The sequence below is a fragment of the Sinohyriopsis cumingii genome, chromosome 11, assembly GCF_028554795.1.
Source record: "Sinohyriopsis cumingii isolate HCF-2022 chromosome 11, ASM2855479v2, whole genome shotgun sequence".
Taxonomy (NCBI): Eukaryota; Metazoa; Mollusca; class Bivalvia; order Unionida; family Unionidae; genus Sinohyriopsis; species Sinohyriopsis cumingii.
Genome location: NC_142971.1, coordinates 10268914 through 10292275, shown reverse-complemented (window position 1 = coordinate 10292275; position 23362 = coordinate 10268914). Strand labels below are relative to the sequence as shown.

Here is a 23362-nt window from a genome sequence, read left to right as displayed (position 1 = left end):
TTAACGGTAGATATTTTTCTTCCTGTTCTACGCCGGCCAGCTTTGAAACAACGTTTCTTTTTTCGCTTCTGTTTACATTTAGGTAATGATGAATGTAGTCCCAGTTCGTTTAGTCTAGAGCACATTGTAGTGTGGAGAGCCAAAGAGTGATCATTTAAAGCAATGAATGAGGGCCTATCGTAGCAAAAAGGAGTTGACTGGCGAGTATCACGTGATGGCGGTTTGTTCAAAAACAGTGGAGCAAGACAGCTGAGAAAAAGTCTAATTGCTCTCATTTCCAAAACACGGAGATGAAGAAACACATACAAATTTAACAGCCAATACATAATGAACACAATAACGTAGATGAAAACAGGCAACAAGCACAAATATCATGAAAACGGCAATAAAAAACGGAACAGATGCTTCAAGCCATCTTGTTTCTATCTTGTTTAATAAATGAGCTGTTCTCTGAATAGCTGTAAACAGTAAATCTATTGCATGGATACAAAATTATGATATCAAATAAAATTGACTATACAGTGCGTTCTATCTAAAGTCAAGTTATTGTCTTCCCTGTTTTTTCTAGCTGTTTTGTTTTCTATTTTCATCAGGATACAACAAAAAACAGTACAGAAAATGTATTGCATACGTTAGCATCTTACCGTGTACCTGATGTACGCCAGTTTATCATTTGACTATGTATAACCGCATAATGTTTCTTCATATGTTGTACGTATATTTACGATACTGTAATTATTATGCGTTAATGCAGTGGTAAAATTCTCGAGAAAAAGAAAAATCTAAATTGCGATAGAAATCATTGTCACTTTTTCCCACTCATATCGCAATTTTTCAGCGACATTACTTTTAAAACCTGTTTATATATGAGGCCCAAAAACTTCAATTCTATTTAAATATCGCGAAATTCCTTCTTCACTGTATGTTGATCAGGAAATGTTTATCTGTATATTGTTACAAGATTAAACACCGTTGCCAGCATGTTATTGCATCACAACAAAATTCTAAATATGTACACTATCCTGTCAACACTAAACAAACCTGTTGAAATTGGTAAACATAAATTTGCTGTAAAAATCTTTTTCTAGTCAACTGTACGGTAGATTATTTATTTGCACGGAAGATTTTTAATAAATTGGGTTTTGGCGTGCATCTATAAAGATATTGAGGGTTTACGAAACAATTTTGTATGATTTGTATTTAAAAATCATTATGTGCCAAAATGGATAACAGGATGTCGAAACTTTCTAATATTTGGTTCACCGGTGCAGCTTCTGTGTAAAGAGACCGCTGGCAAACCCATTCGATATGACATTTTAATATCATTTGGAAAGATCTTCAGGAAAGTGGAAAAACAAATTAAAATCTTCTCAAGGAATAAAAGCGAAACCATTAGAATTATGAAGACTATCTCCTTAAATTCAGAGCAAGCAGGAACACTAAAGGCCGTACATGTTACATCACTGAGGCTCTCTTTTCTTTTTATCCCAATCGTAATTTGCTGCTCATGACCTGCAGAAGGACGAGCGTGAACATTCGAGATAACCAATAGTTACACTTTGACATAGGTAATAGGTTTCCAAAATGTTTAACTCATATGGAATCATAATGCACATTCCACGCCTGAAACGCCATTTTAAACAAATGTATATATTTACGTTTTATGGTGTTGTTGAATAGTGCCACACCCTAAAGTACAATTAAATACAGTGAGTTAGCACGAAAACGTTGCAGTGCAGAATACGGCTATTGTAATGGCTAGTTCATGATATTCATTAGTTTTCAATACTTTAGGCACAAGTTAGACAATTCAGCCAGTCGTAGCGGTGCATTTGAAGCATGCAAAGAAAAGTTAAACGTTTCAGTTGGATCAACCGTGACAATACAGAGCCAGGTACGAATGGCATTCGAGATCCGACAGATCTAACTTCATGCTGATATAATTCGAAATAGGTATTCAGTTTGCCCAGTTTCTGTCTGCCACAAATGTAATGTAGGTGCGAGATAACTGCAAGAAATGCCCTTCATTTTCTGCTATATATTTTTTGCTTGTTTTGTTTTCTTCTTCTCTTTTTTCACCTCTATAAATGCCGTTGTGGGAGAGATTCAACATTTGTCTTAAGCTGCCTCTGGGAAGTGAGAAACTAGTTTTCTCCCAGATATGGCAGCTTAAGATAGCTTTAGAAGCCAGTCCTCTAAAGCCAAATGTTTATTTAACGAAAGTACATCATTATACGAACTAAGTCTTTGGGCCCTTGACGAAAGTGGTCTCTCATTACTGGTTTTTGCTTAATACATGTAGCAAATTTTAGGGTTTCACCGTATTTATTGTTTCTTGTCCACCGTTACGCGTGTGTCAAGTTCCTACGCACTTCATCTTAACAACCACACCAAAAACGAAATAGAATAGGCTTAAAATGCACGTATATATGATATGATTTAATTTTCATATACTTATACTAACATTTGCAGTTTATATAATTATTTGGCTGTGATTCAGATCCAAAACTTCTAAGAATCATGTCACAAAATTGGCCGGATACGCATAGATGAAATTTGTATATAGTGATTCATTTGCGCGTGCAGGCCAGTGTTAACGATGTTAGTACTGTTTGCAATGTGTTGTGTTGTGTGGGTGTGGGTGTGTTTGATTACTTGTCAGCACAAATTGACCGGTCTTGTTTTGAGATATAGAAACTTTGGCACATATATTGACCACCTGACATTATTATTGGACGTTACGGTTTTTGTCGAGGATTAATGATAAAATGAAAATTCTCCAGTTGTTTTAAAACGATAAAAAAAAATTACTTTCCCCATGCTTCTCGTCCGATTTCAGTAATGCATTATATCTTACGCCTTTTCTTCAACTATGGGCACACATCGTTATTACTAAGACCTCCATAAGGAACAATACAGAATTGTTATTCAAGCAATGCAGTGTCAATACAGCAACTATAACAAGCGATTACAATTGGATCAAATGTATCTGACTTATTTTTAAAATCTTCTTTAAATATCTACCACATTTGGATTTTTAAAACTTTCAGTTGAGCAAGACAGAATAAAATGTGCATCAGTTAACGCAGATTCTGCTGTTTTGACCACGTATCCTTGTGTATGTAGCCAAGACTTGTATGATGAAACAACATACAAGTAGCCTAGACTTATATGAGAAAACATTACAGAACGACAGAACACATGCAACCTAAATTTGAACGAAGAAACGATACAGCATTACAGCACACATAATACTCGTATGCACTGTGACTTAAGTTTCTTGAATAAAGTCAAATACCATAAGCTAACAATATTGGCATAAAATCTCCGGATGTTCACCGTATAATTGGACTTGTTTTCTGTGACGGCCGCACCGTTATCAACATATTTTCATGTATGTTAAAGGAACGATGAAAACGTTTAGCTGCTTATAAATGATCCGAATTGAGAATATGGTTTTATGCCCCGTATTTATAGCGAAAACACGTGTAGCAACAGTGCTTGGCCACATCAGGATTGTTACAGTTTTCTATTCCGTATTCCTGGAGGTAACTCCCGCAATCAAGAATTCCTCTTCTGGTACTGAACTGCACCGGACTGTCTCCATATTCGCAACCTGAAGAAAGGAATGTTGTGTGAAAGTGAAGGAATGGCTGCAACAAAAAGTAAATATAGGTATCAACGTCATGGCACTAATCAACAAACCTCGAGAACATGATGTTAGATAGGAACTTTATATAAATACATCTAAATTTCATATTGTTTATGTGTTTAGATATTGTTCATTCTTTGAATGTTTGGTACATTGGAGAACAAACGCCAGAAACTTTAATGTAATAAGTATAAAGGTTTCCTTTAATAGGACCGGATTATTTGGAGACATTACTGCTGTATTCTTTCAATAAAAATCTTGCTAATTCATGTGAAATAAAACTAGTTTAAAGAAACCCAGACTGAAATGAATGTTGAGATTTAAGGAAGTGGTGAATTTAGAAACAATGTATATATGATAAATGCAACTAGTCTTGATTTTGGCGAAGTTGTTTTTAACGATATAATTTCGTTCATCCATAATATTTTATTTAATGGAAATAGATAAATTGATTAACAGCAAAGATACAGAAAAACTGAGCATCACACAAAATAACATAACCAAAAATATGATTTTTATGCATCTTTCTAACAGTAGTATGAAAGTGAGACTATTACGTTTTTTGTCACCCTTTGTGGACATACAGCACGTCCACTCCTCTCTGTCCCTCATGACAATTTATCCCACATGCGAGCGATGCCTGTTAATCGCTTTCACATTTATCCGCGCAAGCACCCAACACACACTTAAAACGACACAAATGAGCCACTCAAAAAGGGGGTGAGTCTCGTCCCGATGAAAGTGCCCCAAAGGATCTCCAAGAAAGGACAAAGCCAGACATTTGATGCTACTAATCTGCTGTGATTGTAGGAAATAATTCCGTAAAGTGTACGTGTTTTAGGCAAGCATATGGTAACATTTAATACACACTGATTGAATTTACAACATACAGACAGGCTTGGAATCCTATATCAAGAAAAAGCTCAGAAATTATTTTTCTCCATTGATATGCTTATACTGAAAAGGATAGAGACAAAAGATATTAGTTGAGTTGTAAATATTTATTTTATTAAAGATTTTCTGGCAACGGTGTATGTACAAATACTGATTGGTAGCCGAAGGGATATATGGATGTCTGTAATAATGGCATAAATCTTGCAAATGATTGGAATGTCAAAAGCGTAACAATAAAGTAAGAACGCTGTATCGTTTAAATACATTATACAGCTTCATTACAAAATTACAAGAGATATCATACGACTTGTTCGAAAGACCATAGAACTTGAATTAAATAAACTTGCAGATTTTCGAGGTAAAAAAAATAAACGAGTCGTGCATAAAAGAGTACATCCTAAAAAAATTGTAAGTCGTCACAGCATGTGAAGCGAGTGATATTTCTGATGCAGTTAATGACGCAGATGTTCAAGTGTAGGCTATTAAACAAATGCTTCAGGGTCATCTTTATAAGAATGGCACCTGATCTCTTCTCTTCTGTGGATATACGAAAGGTATATTGGAACGCGGAAGAGGAGAGAAGAAAGTATCGACAAAAATGTCCAGAAGCTATTGCCAAAAGAAACGAAGCGAAAACGACTCAGGAAATTTACCAGCACTCCAGGAAAGATGATGTCATTGGATTCCAACGCACAAAGTCTGGTCGTATTCGATTTGGAGTAGTGCTCACTGACGGGTACTTTCAGCTCAGTGATGGGTCATGTGTTCATCTGGGCCGATGAGTGGCTGGAATTCAACTTATTTGAATTTGCAGATGACTTTGATGATATTATTGATAATAACGAGGTATTTTACTCGGGAAAGCCTGATTTATAATTTTGAGTTACCATAAGGTCGCGAAATGGACTCTCTAAAGCTCACAAGTAGATATAGCAAGCTCCATGGCATTGTGACGTAACAAATACAATGCTGTCTGTCTTGTAACATACGAACTGTGTGGCAGAATATCCCATCGTGAATACTGTAAACTAAACACCCAAGTGATGAATTAGGTGCATACTCCTGCGTTAAATGTGGCATCTGAATCAAATCACGTAATCAGCCGTGTGGAACTGTTCGTGAGCACTATAAAGCGCACAGATATATATCAAAACTTCAAACAATTGTGGTTGCCTAAGCACAAACAGATACAACAAGAGAAAACAGTAAAACAGAAATAAGTGAAATAATAACCAGGATTGAAGCGATCGCAGTTTATGATCCTGATAAGATACTAAATATAAAACAAGTTATTGACCTAATTTCCCAATCAAAAAGACGTTAAGGCCACTGGAAAAGGAAAATCACAACCGTTGATGAATATGAATGTACTCGAGGGTTAAACTGGGCTCAGTTATATGTGATTGTCCCGTCAGCTGATGATCAGCCGCTTATGTCTTAAAAGATGATCAAAAATTGCTACGTGATAAAAGATAGTTAAGAAGCTGTGGTGTTAGCAAAATCAATGTCTTTTCCATCATTGAATAATCCCCTAACATTAACGGTTTGGTTGAATAGAAAACAATCTTGTTGTGTACGACTATGTGATGCTTGAAACTTAAGTCAATCCCGCACAAACGTTTTCACGAGGCATGCGCAAAAGCACGGACGTGATTTATTTGACTCAAAAATAAGTACATATGCCACAAGCAATATGTGACAACTGAACAATTATGATGACATTTCGTGGCATTGAAGCGAATGGCCTTTAAAATATTCATTGAACTTGATATGGCTCCGACCACGCATAGGATGAGTTTCGTGACATTTCTGCGAGGATCACAATGGCCCCTTGTATCTTTCTCACCACTGATTTGACAAGGCGGGTTTAGATGTGGATGCGTCACTTTAACAGTAAGAAAAACTATCATATAATAATATAGGCAACTGATATCATAGAGGAGTATGGGAAACTTCGTCTGAAAGCCGATTAGCAACAGCAAACTTTAATTCAATTTGTGATAGAAGGTAGCAAACAGTAAAGGATATGTTACATTTTCGATAAACCTTACGAGAAGACCTTACAGATGGGTTTGAACAAACATTTTTGCCACTGATTAAACCCACTATAGAAATTGCCGAAACTGACGAGGATATTAAAAAAACAATCAGAGTAAACTTACAATAAATGACAGCGTTCACGGGATAGAGAAGCAGTCCCTGATCATGTTCGTAAGATAGCCAAACATTCCAAATATATATAAAGCCATAAGAGCAATTGCCGACACTGAGGAGGTCAAATAAGACGTTGAAGAACTTGGAGAGGTCCAAGAATACCTACCAAAGGCAACGGTTAACTTGATGAAGAGGTAATTGCAAAGGTATCAAACGTGCCACCTGATTGCAGGTCAGAATTGCAAACACTGCCTCAATTTTTTAACCAAGCAGTACGCCTGGCGATGTTTGAAAAATCCCATGCGTGTCGGTCTTAACAGACTTCCAAAATGGAATGATTATTTAATAAACATGACATCAAAGATACTTGATAAGTATATGAATGTTTAATGGCCTGAAATGATATATAGAGAGTTGACTGGTAGCAAAAGAAGATACAGGGTAATCAGTGAAATTATGTTAAGCAAGCGCATTCTGCATTTCCAGAAAGGAAGTACAGAAGAAGGTGAGACGTTATATAAATATTTTTACAATTTAAACTAGTGGAATCACAACCAGTGATGTAGCTACAACCAGATTTGGCAGCTGCACCAGAATATGAAGAACAACAGCAACGTGCCACACCTGTACCTACATCAGCAAAACCCCAAAAAGGGAAACAGTCTACATAAATTGACAAAATGGCAGACACAAACTCAGGCAAAGTATATTTTGAATATTATTTACCATATCAGGAAGTTGATCGAGAACGGAGACAATATTATAAGAAACAACCACCATCAACACTAAGATACATACTAATCCCATTTGAACGATCTTTTATATCACCGACTGAAAAAGAAGGCCTTATAACATTTCACTAGATGAAGAACTAAGGCAACAACGAAGTAGACAACCAAATGTAGCTCCTGCACCTCCATCTACACGTGTACCCAAAGAGAAGATAGAGGAGAAATAGATCTGGCAAAGACGTCCACTCACATTAGGAGAAAAAGCCATAATACAATTGAAAAACGATTGTGAAGAATATATATCGAATTAAGGAAAGATTCATAATGGACTATGTGACCTTGATGATCTAGCGGATAAATTAGAAATATTTGTGGGATCAGTTTGTGCGGGCAACAATTTACCTGAAGTGATTAATGAGGCCATATCGATTTGTCAACGATTGCTTATTAGTGATCTTATGGACAAAAGACATATTTCGAGCGTTGATGCATGAAAACATTGACAATATGCGCGTCTTACGTGAATTATTTCAACAACCCAAGTAAAATTCAACGTGTGATACCATAAGTGATAATTATGAAAACAGTTCAGAAAAGACAGGTTTTTTTTTTCAGGGACATATTCTGTTTTTTGTGTCGGCAACCAATAAATAAGGTGATTTGATATCGATTTCGTCCATGACACCTGTGTGTCTTCCATGCCATAATAATTGGTTGGAAAATTTGTTTCTCCCTTGTGGATCGAGAAGGGCATGTTGTTGATGGGCACGTTGTTGATCTGTGGAATGAAACATTAACTTTACAACTGTACATTAGAGATCGATCTGATATTTCATAATGATAAGAATGACAGTGGTTCGTTAACATGTGAAACCCATTCGTGTTATTAACGCGATAAAACCCGTATTCATTACATATTACGGAAATTGAATATGTGATGTTGTTCGTGGATTATTTACGCGTGCAGCAAAAACACAGTCTTATCATCCAGTGCTGCACCCATTGCTAACAAATTGCAATGCTTATTGTGGATATTATTAAAAGTATTACTGTGGATCGATTAAAACAACTGGGAGCACAGGCAGCTCAGTCGCTTCTGGGCCGAATACGGCGATTAATAACATGAACAGCATCATCAGATGAGTTCCGCTTATGTTAACAGCAACAAAATATACGCCGTCTTCAATTACTAAAATCATTAACGGGGCCACTCAACAGGAGTTGTCAGATTCAGCGACTGCAAATCTGGCGATGGGGTGTGAATATGAGAGAAACGTGGTACTAAAGAAAATCAGTATTGTATCATTTTGCAGTGGCTAAGTTCAAGGAGGTATTTGATTGAAACATTGACATGAAAGCGCCCGTGTTAGTGGAACGAGGCAAGGGGGGATTTTCAATATTAGTCATACCATGTCAGGTATAAAATCAATTAAAGCAAATTGTAAGTGCAAGACATTTAGGGTTTTCCTTCCCTTTGAAACATTCTTGGACATTTTTGGAAGTTGAGGGAAAACTGGTACGCGAAAACAAAAGCAATTACCATGCAAATACCTTAATGGTAATAGAAATTGTTAACAATGGAATTATGTAGTTGTTAAATAGTGCACGTTATTCCCACAATCGAAAGGAAATCGGATGAAATTTAGACTATGTTGACGTGGCTACAACAGTTCGCGGACTCACCAGATCAGCGATGGTTACACGAGAACAGCTTGTCAAACAACATGGATGCTTGTCAAAGATGTAACTGATCACGCAGATTATCGACTAATATAATCAGACGGCCTAGAAATGCTGCTGCTCATGCTGATGCAGCGGTAAAATATTTACTATTTCATAGGTAGCCTGATTTCCAATTGGATTTGCATAGTGTCTGTCACTCATTGGTGGTTCGTTAAGATGTTCGTGCGACATTATCATCCGTCTCTCTTTGGGTTTTGTAGAGATATTCACATGGTGATTTTTGTAGCTAAATACAGTCATAATTTTCGTAAAAACAACTCCAACGATGCTATTTGACGTGATGCGTGTTCTTCTACTGGTAAAGTTGTATTAAAAACATTAACATTGTGGATGCCTGTGGTTTTCCGTTTTACTCACTGCAGAATAGTTTTTGTTATCGTTTATGCAGTCGGGACCACTTCAAAGTTGTCATTTCTCGCACTTACCACAGACGCAACCCCACCAAATGCTTTTGCGGGAGAGTTCACTTGGAAAATAAGTATTCTATATGGTCTTAATGCACCAGAACATTTGTTTGGGGATTTTCAACTTACAGCGCGAGATAATGAACAGGCACAGGGTAAAATTATATTTGACAACTTAGAACTGACTGAAGTCTCTTTGCGTTAATTGGCCACTAAAAACCCTCAGAAGAAATTCGTTTTAGCTATGAAGAAACCACTCCTCATATTGCACATGCATATCACAATCTGTAGTCGTACATAGACTGGCAACAACACGTTGACATGGGTCTGCAGATTTCTCAACAATACTTTCCTACGTTTCGCCAGATTTATTACTTTTCATCGGAACACTTGGAGTTGTTTAGGCAGTCCGTTGTTGGTGTGTATTTTCATGCACGTGTTGGAACTGTGACGGTGATCATCAGTGCTATCTTGTGCTACTTTCTGACAAGATACTATTGTAGAAGGATGTTGGTGGTCGAATGAGAGTGATGAATGCATATGTTGAAAATTCGTAGAATTTTCTCAAATTCATAATTAAACCAGTTACATATTATGTTAGTAATGTCCTATTAAGAAGTGTGGATCAGTCTCACTTATAATCAACTTGAGAAAATATAAGACGCAATCAAAACCAATTGTGGATTACGCTAAAACTTTCTCCAGCAAAAGTAACAAGAAATGTCCCCGTGTGGTTGACCCAAACACAGCTTACTCAGCGTAATGAAGCCAAACAAAATAACAGCGCAGCGATATTATTATTATCCAAGTCGGAGGTGACGCAAATGCAAAAGAGCGGTTGAATATTTCCATTCCATCTATAAATTACAGCATTTTTTGCAGCAGTGGATCCTGAGGTTGCAAAGGCTGCAGAGTAGCAGGCTCTCGGAACCGCATCAGAAATGTCGGTGGAACAGGCGGTTGGAGTCCGTATGAAAAATGAAACGAACTTCGATTACCAGGCACGAGTCGTCCAATACCCTCTGCCAGAGGTCTTAGATTACAAGCTTGTAGAAGATCGCGCATTTGACACCTGCATTGACCAATCATGATTTAATCGTGATGGCTAATACAATCAAACATGTTCGTGGTGTTGTTTATGCGATTTTGCCACGCACACGTGAAACCGGCAGCACAAATCTGTATTCATCAACATGCTCAAGGATTCACTGGGTACGTAGAGTTCATCAACCCGACACATATTTATTGATTTCACATTAAAGTATGTGTAGTATACAATCAACGTCTATTAACATTGACGGACGTTACTCAATTCAACGTCACAGTCCCGATGTGGATCTGAGTACATTTGCCACCAAAACAAATCTAAGTTCGCTAGTTGTGTTGTTATTGATCTCGATCCAGGCAAGCTTGTGATTTTTCAAATGGCAAACTGAAAACGTCAAATGTATTCATTAAGATATTATTATCAAGCTCAACGGCGACATTGTGGTTTTAAAAATTCTGGTTTAGTTCCCTGGAAATGGTGGTATCACCGGCGTGTCGGTTGCGTTTGTAATAGATTATGTCGATCCTGAAAATAGTGGAATGTTTCAATACGTGCACGCACCATCACGCCTAGTACCTTCTTGGAAAGAAATGAATGAACTCTAATCCAGATGTTAAAAGTTAATTGAAGACAAAACAACCGCTAAAATGGTCAACATGTTTTTAGTTTGTTCGCGATGGCTTTGATAGATCTAAACGTCAAATCATAAAGCACGAGTCCAGAATATATTTATTTATTCTGACTTGAACTAGATGTATGTGTGGTAATCTGTTCGTGTTGGTAAACAATTGGTCGCATTTTAACTCTTATTGATGAATATCAGATCACGGAAAGATTGTTTACACAGACGTGTTTCCAAAATCATTAGTTACCAAAACCAGAATTCAGTTTCACGATATGCTAACCGTTACTAAACCGTCCTTGGCGTTTGTATTTAAGATAACATGCTATCATTATTATATAAGTAATGGAATGTGATTGTGGTGGTAAACTTGTTGAATTTTTGGCAACAATAATGTCGTTCCTATTGTCATGGATATCTACGACAAAGTGGTGTTACCAAATCTTCATAGGAACTGTCATATAATTTTGCTAAGGAGGAAGTAGAAATTGCCATTTGGAATCAGCCTAATGTATCACTACCAACTCAAGTCCAGCTTGGAATCATCGCACGTTCACATGAAACGCTCAAGCTTTAACTGCATCAGCAGACGCAAAACCTCTCGAAGATTATTTTTACAGCGATGAGGTGGCATTCACCGATGTATCCTCAGCAGTTACGTTCCTATTAATTATGTTAAACCACATTTTATCCGCTAGCAGCAAAATACAAACCTGGTCGACTGACGTTCATCAAGGATACACTTTTTTTTGTAATAGTTGTTGGGCACATACGATTGTTAGAAGCTAAAGGTGCTGGCGTAATCGGTGTTTGCAGCTGAAAAGGGTGGTAAACAAGTATATCGCTCAATCGCGGGTAATGTAAATATTCCAGAGTCTAACATTTTCTACAATAGTCTGACAGTTGTACCAGTAAAAAGGGTAATTTGCTACAGGTTAGTATGTGCAGTGCACCTTCGTGTGATGATGAAGCTGAAGCGGTTGTATTATTAATATAATAACTATACAGGACCATCAGTCTTACCGGTTGGACAAAATATTCTAAGCGGACCAATAGCGGCAAACGAAATTACCAAGTGGAACGCGGATGATCGTTAAATACAAACGCGAGTGTTTGGTTGCATGTGGTGTTTGTTGTCTCCCTGAACAGAATTTGTTCGTCTTGTTCTGACTGGAATCAGGACAACATCAATAAGTGTCGATGCACCAGTCAGTATTATTGTCAGCGCTATTTCAGTAGGAACTGGTGTCTCTGGTGGTGCTAGTAAATTAATTTCGATGCGACTGCACTCACGGATATGCATCTATTCTGAATTGTTTGCGGCCGCACAGAGCAATCTCAAAAGGATCTGTAAATTTGCACGTTAGGAATCGAGGATAAAACAATTAGTATGGCTGAGTTTGAGAGTTTGCTTGGAGAAATGGAGAATCACACATATTTACGAGCACAAATAAGAAACAGTGCGGATTTACAAAGAAAGTAAACTAACAAGAAAGATTTTCACGCAGAGAACTGGTTTTCGATCGAAAACGTGTGTATTGATCGTTACATTATGTTTGCCTGAAATAATTACATTCCGAGGTGTTACGGATCTATGGCCACAAACAGAAAAGGCGAAACCAACAAGTTAATAAAACTTAACAAACAATTTAATTATTAAAGCTATAAACGAAACTTTGAGAGGAACAAACAGTATTATGAAATTAATCAAATCTAATCCTTATAAAGGTCTAGAAATGTCCTAAATGAATGAAACGCTCCTTATAAGTTTCAAAACCGGCAATGTGCCTCCAAGAACCATGACGTTGTCAATATGGCGTTGTCCAAATGTCCTTTATTATGACATTTCCAGAATAATATTAAAGCCCAAAAAAAATGAGCACTTGAACAGTGAAAACAAATGTTTCTCCTCTCGAAAAATATCTAAGTATAACAGAAAATATGTTTGCAGACTTACAACAGGAACACAAGAAATGTGATGACTCCAAAATCGGTATGAAACCTATAATTCGGTTTTCTCTTTATAAACCGCATCTATTGCTACTGTATTTTGTTATAGACACATGTTAACAGATAATATTGCTCATTTTGCGTCGATCCGCTCTATTTAAGTGATATAGCCCATCCAATGGAAAGTTACTGAATTATTCTAGTAACGTCCAAACCCCATCAGGCAACGAAAAATTAAGCCATTAGATACATTTAAATCGTATTATTCAGATTATCACTATTAATTATCAGAAAATAGGTAAACATCTATTTATAGATTCTACGTAATATTATGATCTTAACAGATTCAGGTCACGTTGGCAAAACTACCAAAAGATATTATGTACAATTCTGATATAAATTTGATAAAATCATGTGCCATCAGTTACAAAATATATAGGTATATTCTTAACAGACGGATTTCGCTTCTAGAATCATAGCAGATTAGTAGTATCAAGTGACGGGATTTGACTTTTTGAAAACCTCTTGGGGCATTTCAATCCGCATTGGGCTCAATCCCACCTCCATGACTGGCTCGCTCACATCGCTCCACGTGTGCGGGGTTCTTGCACATCCGCAGACAAAATGAAAAGTGATCAATAGGTATCGATCGCGTGTGGGCTAAATCGTCATTGGGGTAGAGGCGAGGAGAGATGGAATGACCACAAAGGGTGACAAAAAAGGCAAAAGTTCTACTTTCATACTCCTTTTAAAGCTCAAATAAAATTATCTAGGATGTTTCATATTCAAGATTTTAAAGTGGTTATTGTGATAGGTTTTGTGTAATTCGTTACTTTTTATCCTTGGCATAAAAAACATAACCGGAAAATATAAATACTAAAATTGATCAAAATATAAACACTTTATGTCTTAATACATGGCTTTTAAGATAAACATGATAATAGGATATAAGGGTTTTAAGTCGAGAATCGTATTTTTCTTGAGGTTTTAGTGATATTCGCTTTTACGATGAAACCTTTAAGTATACTAGTTATGGTAAGTTTTTTCAAAGAGAGATCACGCATCATTATAAGCAACAGAGAAGTTAGGAGACACTGTCAAAATATTTTCGTCTGCTCAGACACTGTTATGGTTACACCAGATCATTTGTATTTTCAAGACTGTTAGGATTTATTAATACACTATCACGCCAAAGTAAAGACGCCAGCATATATTTATATCAGTATGCAACTACTTTTCGCATGACAAATGCCAGAAATTTGCATTTGAATGAATCATTCAAACTGTCCGAATTTTAAAAAGTGTTCTTACTAAATTATTCATATCGGTCAAACCTCAACTCTAGAGGGCGCATTAAAAAGGAAGTATGCTGATTGGCCGAAACAACTGGAACATTTATATGTCATTACATCAAAATATACTTTACCAATTGGCGTTTGTCTTGAAATTATCTACTTTATAAATACTTATAACAGCATGTATTGTGTGAAAGCTGTTAGAAATCGGCTGAGACACTTAAACTACTCATTTCGTATATACATTGGCAGAATTTGTCTTGTAAAAAGGAGCTGGAATCTTATAGAAGTAATTGCTTGCATCATCCGAGTGGTATGTCAACTAACACTAAATATTCTGTCTTTAAACACTGATGACCTCCGGTAACTGTAACAATGACTAACGATATGAAAAATCATACAAACTGAGGAAGTCTCTATTTCCTAACTTTTAGGAGATCTTACTCATAAAAATGAGAGATTAAATTACTAAAAGTGCCACTGTAAATGCAAACACCTTTAAGAAATGAAATTTATATGTGTAAAACTGCAACTGAATACGTTCTTAATGTTTACTCATTTTAGTATCAAGCTGAAATCATGTACATTAGGAATGCATACATTATGTATTATGTGACGCAAGCAAAAGTATAAGCCATATAGAACTTTGGCACTTCTTGATAAGGTTTGAAAATGCATTCCGCTTTATTATCAGTGAGCGAGATTCACTGACTACTCGGGCCAGAGCACTGACATATATATATATATATATATATATATATATATATATATATATATATATATATATATATATATATATATATATATATATATATATATATATATGTGTGTGTGTGTGTGTGTGTGTGTGTGAAAATGATAATCGGGTGGGATTCGTTTAATGACGAATGACTTGAATGAGAAACGACAAATAAATGACCTCATACAGTACAAGTACAAGGGGTGAATGATTCACAGTAATTTCGCAATGAAAGAATAATGTGTTTAATTCAAATATTAAAACTGTGGTATTTTACTCATGTAGTACATATGTATGCTCTCAAATAGCGAAAATGACTAAAACAAAATATCTTTATAGTCCCATAAACACACTGGGTATTACAAACCTCAATGATAAGCCAACAGCTAAAATGATTACATGTATGGAGTTACACACTCCGTCCCCAGCACACATGGCTACCAGCCACACTGGTCAATCAAGCAGTCAGTATTCCAGGTTCATCAATCAAGCAATCAGCGCCCACCATTCTCGGTCAGCTACGCCCTATCACCGTCTATTCGACTAGCAACACTGTTTACTCAGCTCTACATGGTAAACGTCTATGGTTAGTTCTGAAGATGGTACCACTTTGACTCCGATCACTTCGATAACTCTGATCATTCTGATTACTCTGGTCAGCTATACAGCTGCGACTCCTATCACTCTGGTCACTCTGGTCAGCTATACAGCTGTGACAACGATCACTATTGTCACTCCGATCACTCTAAGCTCTACAACTGAAGATGTGCAAGTCCTTAAAGTAGACCGCTCACTGACAAGACGTTCCGTGATGTATAGATTTTGACCTACGGTGAGCTATTTATGCACAGACGATGCCGAAATACATCATCTGTGCACTGGAAGTACTCGTTTCTTCCACTCGAAAGCACTTCGCACGTGCGGTATATGATGAACCGAACACACTATTTCGAAATGTTTGTAGAATATACATAAATCACCATCGGGTATCGTTGTACACAACCAACGAAACCCGAATACATGTATTTAATAAATAAAAGGATTTGTACAACTCTGTGACAATACCTTCCCCTTAAAAACGTGGTAACACTTTTAGAAAAATCACAGTATGTGAACATAAACAATTGTTAAAACATTTAATTTTGAATACTGAATGAAAATGATGTGCCAATTACACCCTATTTAAAAAGGAGCACCAACATTTCCTGACCCTCTAATATACGGTTGTAAAGACAACGCGCAACGCATCAATCTTGCATTGGCGACCTTTGCATTGTTCACGTATAAGAGCGGATGATGGTCCGTTTGTAAGGTAAAATCCCTCCCGGGAAGATACGTAATAAATTTTCCTACCCCCATGTTAAAGATAGGCAATACTTCTGAATCAGGGAGTAGATTTGATCCCTAGAGAGCAATTTCCTACTTGCATAAGCAATTGGCAATTTCATCCCATCCCCTCTTGCTCCTTAGCAAAGCATCCCCAAGACTCATATCGGACGCATCATTCCTCAGCACAAAAGTTTGGTTCCATTCTGGTAACTTTAAGATTGGTGCACTTACTAGTTTCTGTTTTAAAGCGTTATACGCTTTTTCCTGGCACACCCTCCAGGGAACTTTATTCGGTTAATCTTTCCTAGTCAAATCCGTTAATGGGCTGGCATTAGCCGCAAAATTGGGGACAAATTTTCTGTAAAACCGAATCAAACCTAGGAAAGATCTTACTTGTTTCTTAGTCTCTAGCCTAGGTGAATCTCTGATTGGTCCTATTTTGTCTGGGTGAGGTTTCAACTGGCCTAGCTCAATTACAAGATGTCCCGAAATTCTAGGTTAAAATACCCTATACTACATTTGGTGGGCTTAGCTGTAAGACTGACAGTGTGAAGTCTATCGAAAAGATCCCATAATACCTTAACATGTTCATCCAAAGTATATGTATAAACAAAGATATTATTTAAACAATCTGTCGACGTTTTCCATACCGTGTAACAGTTTGCGCATGATAAGTACGCACGAAGCACCTGCGTTGACTAACCCAAAAGGCATGACTTTAAATTGATAAAGACCTTTTGGAGTCGCGAATGCCGATAACTCGCGGACATTATCAGCGATTGGTATCTGCCGATATCTCTTGGTAAGGTCTAACTTGGAAATGTATTTGTGACCTGCCAGCTTTGAAAATGAACATATGTCTTGCACTGGTTTTGCGTAGAGCACGGTGATTTTGTTCAGTTGCCGAAAGTCAATGCAAAAAATGTTCGTTCCGTCTTTCTTTCTGACTAAAACATCCGGGGACTAGCACGGGGAAATGGAAAGTTAGGTCACTTTCTGATCTAACATTGACCCCACTTCTTCGTTGTTTGTCTCCCACGCATTACAGGGTATTTAATATCCTTTAATGCTGATCGGCTCTGAGGTATTCAACTTGATCTCGTTTGCATCAATCCAGTACGGCCTGGTTTGTCCGTAAACACGTCTGGGCATTGGGACAAAACCTTTAAGATATGCGTACGTGTACCCTCTGATAAATCTGGTCATACATTGATCTGGTCTATACCTTCTTTTCCTACATCAATGGGGTATTCAAGGGGCATTTCTGTACTGGAGACGAATTCCGGTTCTTCACATGACCTATCTTCTATCACCGTTACACATACTACATTTAAAACCCCTTTATCATTTAGTTGGCTAGGTCTTTAGGCGTAGAGTTTCAGCATATTGGCGTGAAATATCAATGACTTATCTTCCATGTCGATGATGTTGACTTCTTCGCCTTTCATCTGTCTAACTTCGTATGGCCATTTCCAATGTTTTCATTCGTAGGAAGAAGCAACAACACTTGACCGCCTATATCAAACTTCTTACTCCGCGTTCCTCAATTGTAGTACTTCGCGTACTTACGACTAGATTTCGCGAGTTCGTCTTGCGCCATTCGACATGTTTTCTCTAACCTTTCGCGCAAATCTACCACGTATTGGTAAGTGGTCTTAACTTCTTCATTCGCGAACTCGTCATGCCACATTTCGTGTAGAATACACATAGGATCACGAACTGCCTTGCCTTAAAATAGTTCAAACGGGGAAAAGCCGCAGCTTTCGTGAGGAACCTCACGATACCCGAACATAATTGCGTTCAGGTACTTATCTCAATCCTTAGGTCTTACCGCACACATCCTTCGCACCATTTGTTTCAACGTCACGTTGAATTTCTCTAGCAGCCCATTGCACATAGGGTGGTAGGGTGTTGTGCACAACATTTTAAGGGACAACAACCTACTAATTTCTGCCATGATATCTGAGTTGAATTGCGCTCCACAATCAGTAAGAACTTCTAGCACTTCGACCCAGCTTCACATGACTACGAGCGCTTCGGCTACACGTTCGATTTCAATCGATGCGAAACTATGGCTTCAGGTTACCTAGTGGAGTAACCTACCAACGTTAAAATGAATGGGTTTTTCCGATCTGTAAGTGGAAATATAGGTCCTACAATGTTAAGGTCACTCTTTTAAACGGAGTATCTATCAGGTGCAACTGACCTAATGGTACTCTAGTTACCCTTCCCTTAGAGACCGTCTTCTTGCAAACATCGCACGGCGACAAAACTTCGCTACGTCGCTATTGACACCAGGTCAATATATTTCTCTTCATATATAACTGCTGTTTTCTTCCTACCTAAATGAAAGGCCATACTCGACTCGAGACCTTGAGTATATGCGACCTGAATTTCTGGGCAACCACTAGTTGCAAGAACATCTTATCAAGTGTAGAGTATCCCATGTACATTAAACCTTTAACAAGTAGAAATTTAGAGGAAACCCCTTTTACACGTCCTCACGGTACCTGATAACGCTTTCTCCGCGGTTGCACGTAAAGTCGCGTCAAGTTCTTGCTGATTCAGTAATTCTTCGTTGGAGATATCGGTAATGGCTACGTTCAATTTACGTACCGGTTTGTTATACTCCTTTACTGAGCTCTAGTTTGCACTGCTTTGATGATCAGGAATCGTAAGTCGGACATGGTTGGGAGTCTAGATCCCTTTGCATTGCCAATCGTAAACTCATAAATCGGGTTGGCTATGCACAACGCTTCCACAGTTCCGGTCAAGAAAGCTGTCTCGATATTTATCTTTGAGATAGGAACGTGGTCGATTATTTAGTCCAGTAACATGCAAGGCGATTTAAACCCAAGCGATTAGTCATCGCGGACGATGCTCCGTTTCACGAATACACTAGTGCATCCTGCGTCTTGTAAAACGGTCACTTATTGTCAATTGACACTGCCATTAGCCGTCGGTAAACTTGCCTTAGGGTAAATACACGTGTCGATCGATTGGATCGCACGGTGACCGATCTCTGCACTCTCCACTGGCTCATGCACTGCTTCCGGCATAGCCTGCTGAGAAATATCCCTAATGGCCACCGCGACTCTCTGGACTGGTCCCTTCTGCTTAGGACAATTGGGGGATATATGTCCCCATTCCTTGCAAGTCAAACATTGCTTGTCCTTATTTCAAACTTATATCTCCAAAGCTTCTAACCTCACTTGTTTTTCCCTTTCTAACTTCCTATCCTCTACTCTAAGCAGTTCTACCTTTTCCCTTTCTGCTTGCTTTCTTAACTCTATCTTTTCCCTATCTGCCTCCCTTTTCCATCATATTATTTCCTTTTCGGCCTGTTTTTCTAACTCTATCTTCTCCTTCTCTAATTCTATCTTATTCTTCTCTGCCTGCTTTTCTAATTATATCAACTCCTACTTGACTTCCCTTTCTATCACTAATGTGTCCCTTTCAATTTCCGTCTCCTTTAACCTTTGTTCCCTTTCCCTAGCCTGCTCTCCATGAACAAAATTTCTAAGGGATTACCCCTAGCATCCAAACTATTTCCCCATATATACAAGATCTTTCAGTAATGACATTTCACAAATCTGAAATGAAAACAACCTACAGTACAATATTATGCAGAAAATGCGTAATTACTATAATTTCAACGAACCGTATTTTCATTCTCGGAAGGCAACAAAAACATGAAATGTGTACAGAAATTAAAGTAATGGTATGTGTCTACCTAACATCAATGTCTTGTCAAGAGCATGTGAAACACATAAAAGATCATCCAAGAATAAAGAAACAAAATAAGGGTTCCGTTAAATCTGAGATAACCCCACTTCTGCCACCATTTGTAACACGATAACCGGGTGGGATTTCGGATTCAAATACAATGTTTAATGACGAATGACTTATACAGTCCCATAAACACACTGGATATTACAAACCCCAAAGATGAGTCAACGGCTAAAAAATTACAAGTATGGAGTTACACACTCCGTCACCGGCACACTTGGCTACCAGTCACACATGTTCAGTAAAGTAGTCAGTATTCCAGGTTGGTCAGTCAAGGAATCAGCGCCCACCAATCTCGGTCAGCAACGCCCGATCACCTGCTACACTACCAGCAACACTGTTTAATCAGCTCTACAGCTTCTATGGCTCAGCTTCACAGCTGCCATGGTCAACTTATATGGTTAGCTCTGCAAACGGTACCACATTGACTCCGATCACTCAAATAAATCTGATCACTCTGGTCAGCTATACAACTGCGACTCCGATCACTCTGGTCACTCTGATCACTCTTGTCATCACTCCGATCAATCTGGTCAGCTCTACAGCTGAAGATGTGCAAGTCCTTAAAGTAGACCGCTCACTGATAAGACGTTCCGTAATGTTTAGATTTTGACCTACGGTGAGATATTTATACACAGACGATGCCGCAATAAATCGTCTGTGCGATGGAAGTATTCGGTTCTTCCTATTGAAAGCACTACGCAGTTGCGGCATAAACTGAACCGAACTCACTATCTCGAAATGTTTGTAGAATATACATAAATCACCCTCAGGTATCGTTGTACAGAAAAAAACTAACCTCGATTACGTTTATGTAATAAATAAAAGGATTTAAACAATTACATGACTATATATATATATATATATATATATATATATATATATATATATATATATATATATATATATATATATATATATATATATATATATATATATAAAGAATTCAAATCATATGGCGAATAACAATCTTTTCAAGTGCACTGGATCCAGCAAGGGATCACGCGTGTCAGGGTTTGATTAAGATAAATGCAATAAACTGACAACGAACAGTGCGAAACAAGTATCTAGCTAGCCCGAGCGCTTTCAACCCTTTAAAGTGTTTATTTTTTCAAAAGGCAAATACAACAAACTGAAATAAACTAAATGACACATAATAGAGTTTTAAAAAATGAATTCCTGTAGAAACAGCTAAGTAAAGTTTCGAAAACGTAACCGTGTTTCTATTTTATTTGTTTGTCTTTTCTATGCTTTGTATTTGCCTTTGAAAAAGACTCTTTAAATGGTCGAAAGCGCTCGGGCTAGCTAGATACTAGGATAGGATCGCACCGTTCGTTGTCAGTTTACTGCATTATATATATATATATATATATATATATATATATATATATATATATATATATATATATATATATATATATATATACGACTCTGGTTATTAAGCTGTGTAAAAAAAAAGAAAATTTAAGTTAAGTAAAATCAACAAATATTATATTTATCTAAGTTACTAGGTGAAAATTTAAGAAACACTTGCGGTATTGTGAATTAAAACCCAAGTAATCCTAATGTCGTATCACAATTATAGAAGTATAGAAGGTTCAGAATGAATTCAATTTAGTCTTAAATGTCCTGATGTACCGCCATTATACAATCCAGTTTATCTTTGATTGAGTTCTCAATAATTTCAACGTCGCGTATTAGTCCAGAAGTCAATGAGTACTTTGTAATTCCAATTAATAATTTGGATAAATAACTCGCCTCAAATTATTTCTGAGCACAAATGTAAATAATTCCAGAAACTGATTATAAAACAGGAATTAATATTTGTTTACCAAACCTATATATATCAATACCCACTTGACCTACGACGCAAAAGATTGTTCTGTAAAGACAAAGTTTCCGATGGAAAATTCCACTAACTTATGAACTCACATTCTAATAACATAAAATAATGACAAAAATCAGGCTGAACAAAAAGAAACATTGACAACCCTCCATCATAATTATGACAAACTTCAGGCATGCAAAGTCTTGACCCTCAATCAATTGCAAAATTCAAGCACATAATAAGTAAACATAACAATATATTTCGCTAAACTAAGTTAGTAGCAAGTTCAACAGTTTAAAAACTATCCCCATCCCCTGATTTTCCATCTGATTATCTGTATGACTAAAATAAAGGCAACTTTACCAACAAGAACTTTACAATTAGGTAAAACAATTCGCAGCATGTCTGTAGGTGGGATATTTTTTTTGTAACTGCAACAATATTAAGAACAATTTCCAATTAACTTTTATACATAAAATGATAATTATGGGGTCGTACAACAACTTGATTTACTGAAACATAAAAGAAACATTTGGATAACAGCTAGCTGAAAAAGGTTACATGCATGTAGACAATGTTCACGATTTTACAATAAACTTAGAAGTGGACTCTGAGTCTAAAATATTGATCAATCTGGATTTTATCAACATATTTGAGTTCAGGACTTAAATTTAGAATCCAGCTCAGCATTGTACATATAGATTATAATTTGAAGCATTGAGAGATTTTGTGTCCTCACGACAAGGAAATTCCTTATCCTCTAGGCTATCAGACAAAGTAATGAATAGCAAATTTTAGGGAGAGTTATCATAAGAAAAGAGAAGTTCCGAATGATATTTTACTTCAGTGGAATAAAAGATGTAACTTGATTCACAAATCAAACCACAACATAACATGGCCTCACATCGGTGCCTGCCGGATTTACTAAATGATCAATGATAAACGATCTTGATTTTAAGGAGATTGATCTAGATTATATCAATGTTATCTGGCGGAAGATAAGACAATCATTTGTTTTGGATAAATAATTTCGGCTTATAAATACTTTAAGAACTCTATCTACATTTACACCTACAATGAAAAGTACTTCGCCTCTAGCGGACCGATAAGGAATAAAGATCATGGGAGAGACTGTTAAGTTTGAGAGTTTCCTTGTTTAAAGGTCAGATATACCTCAGTAGGAA

The 23362-nt window shown here is 37.1% G+C and overlaps 1 protein-coding gene across 2 annotated transcripts in view; it reads right to left on the bottom strand.

The window, feature by feature from the left end:
* Positions 1–414: 414 nt before the first annotated feature.
* The window catches only part of LOC149787602 (uncharacterized), a 58966-nt gene continuing 36018 nt past the window's right edge, over positions 415–23362 (bottom strand). For both annotated transcript variants that reach the window (XM_089973769.1, XM_089973770.1), the window contains one exon: positions 415–3616. In XM_089973769.1, coding sequence (XP_089829895.1) covers positions 3459–3616 — 158 coding nt within the window. In that variant the 3' untranslated portion in view covers positions 415–3458. The remainder of the gene's footprint in view (positions 3617–23362) is intronic.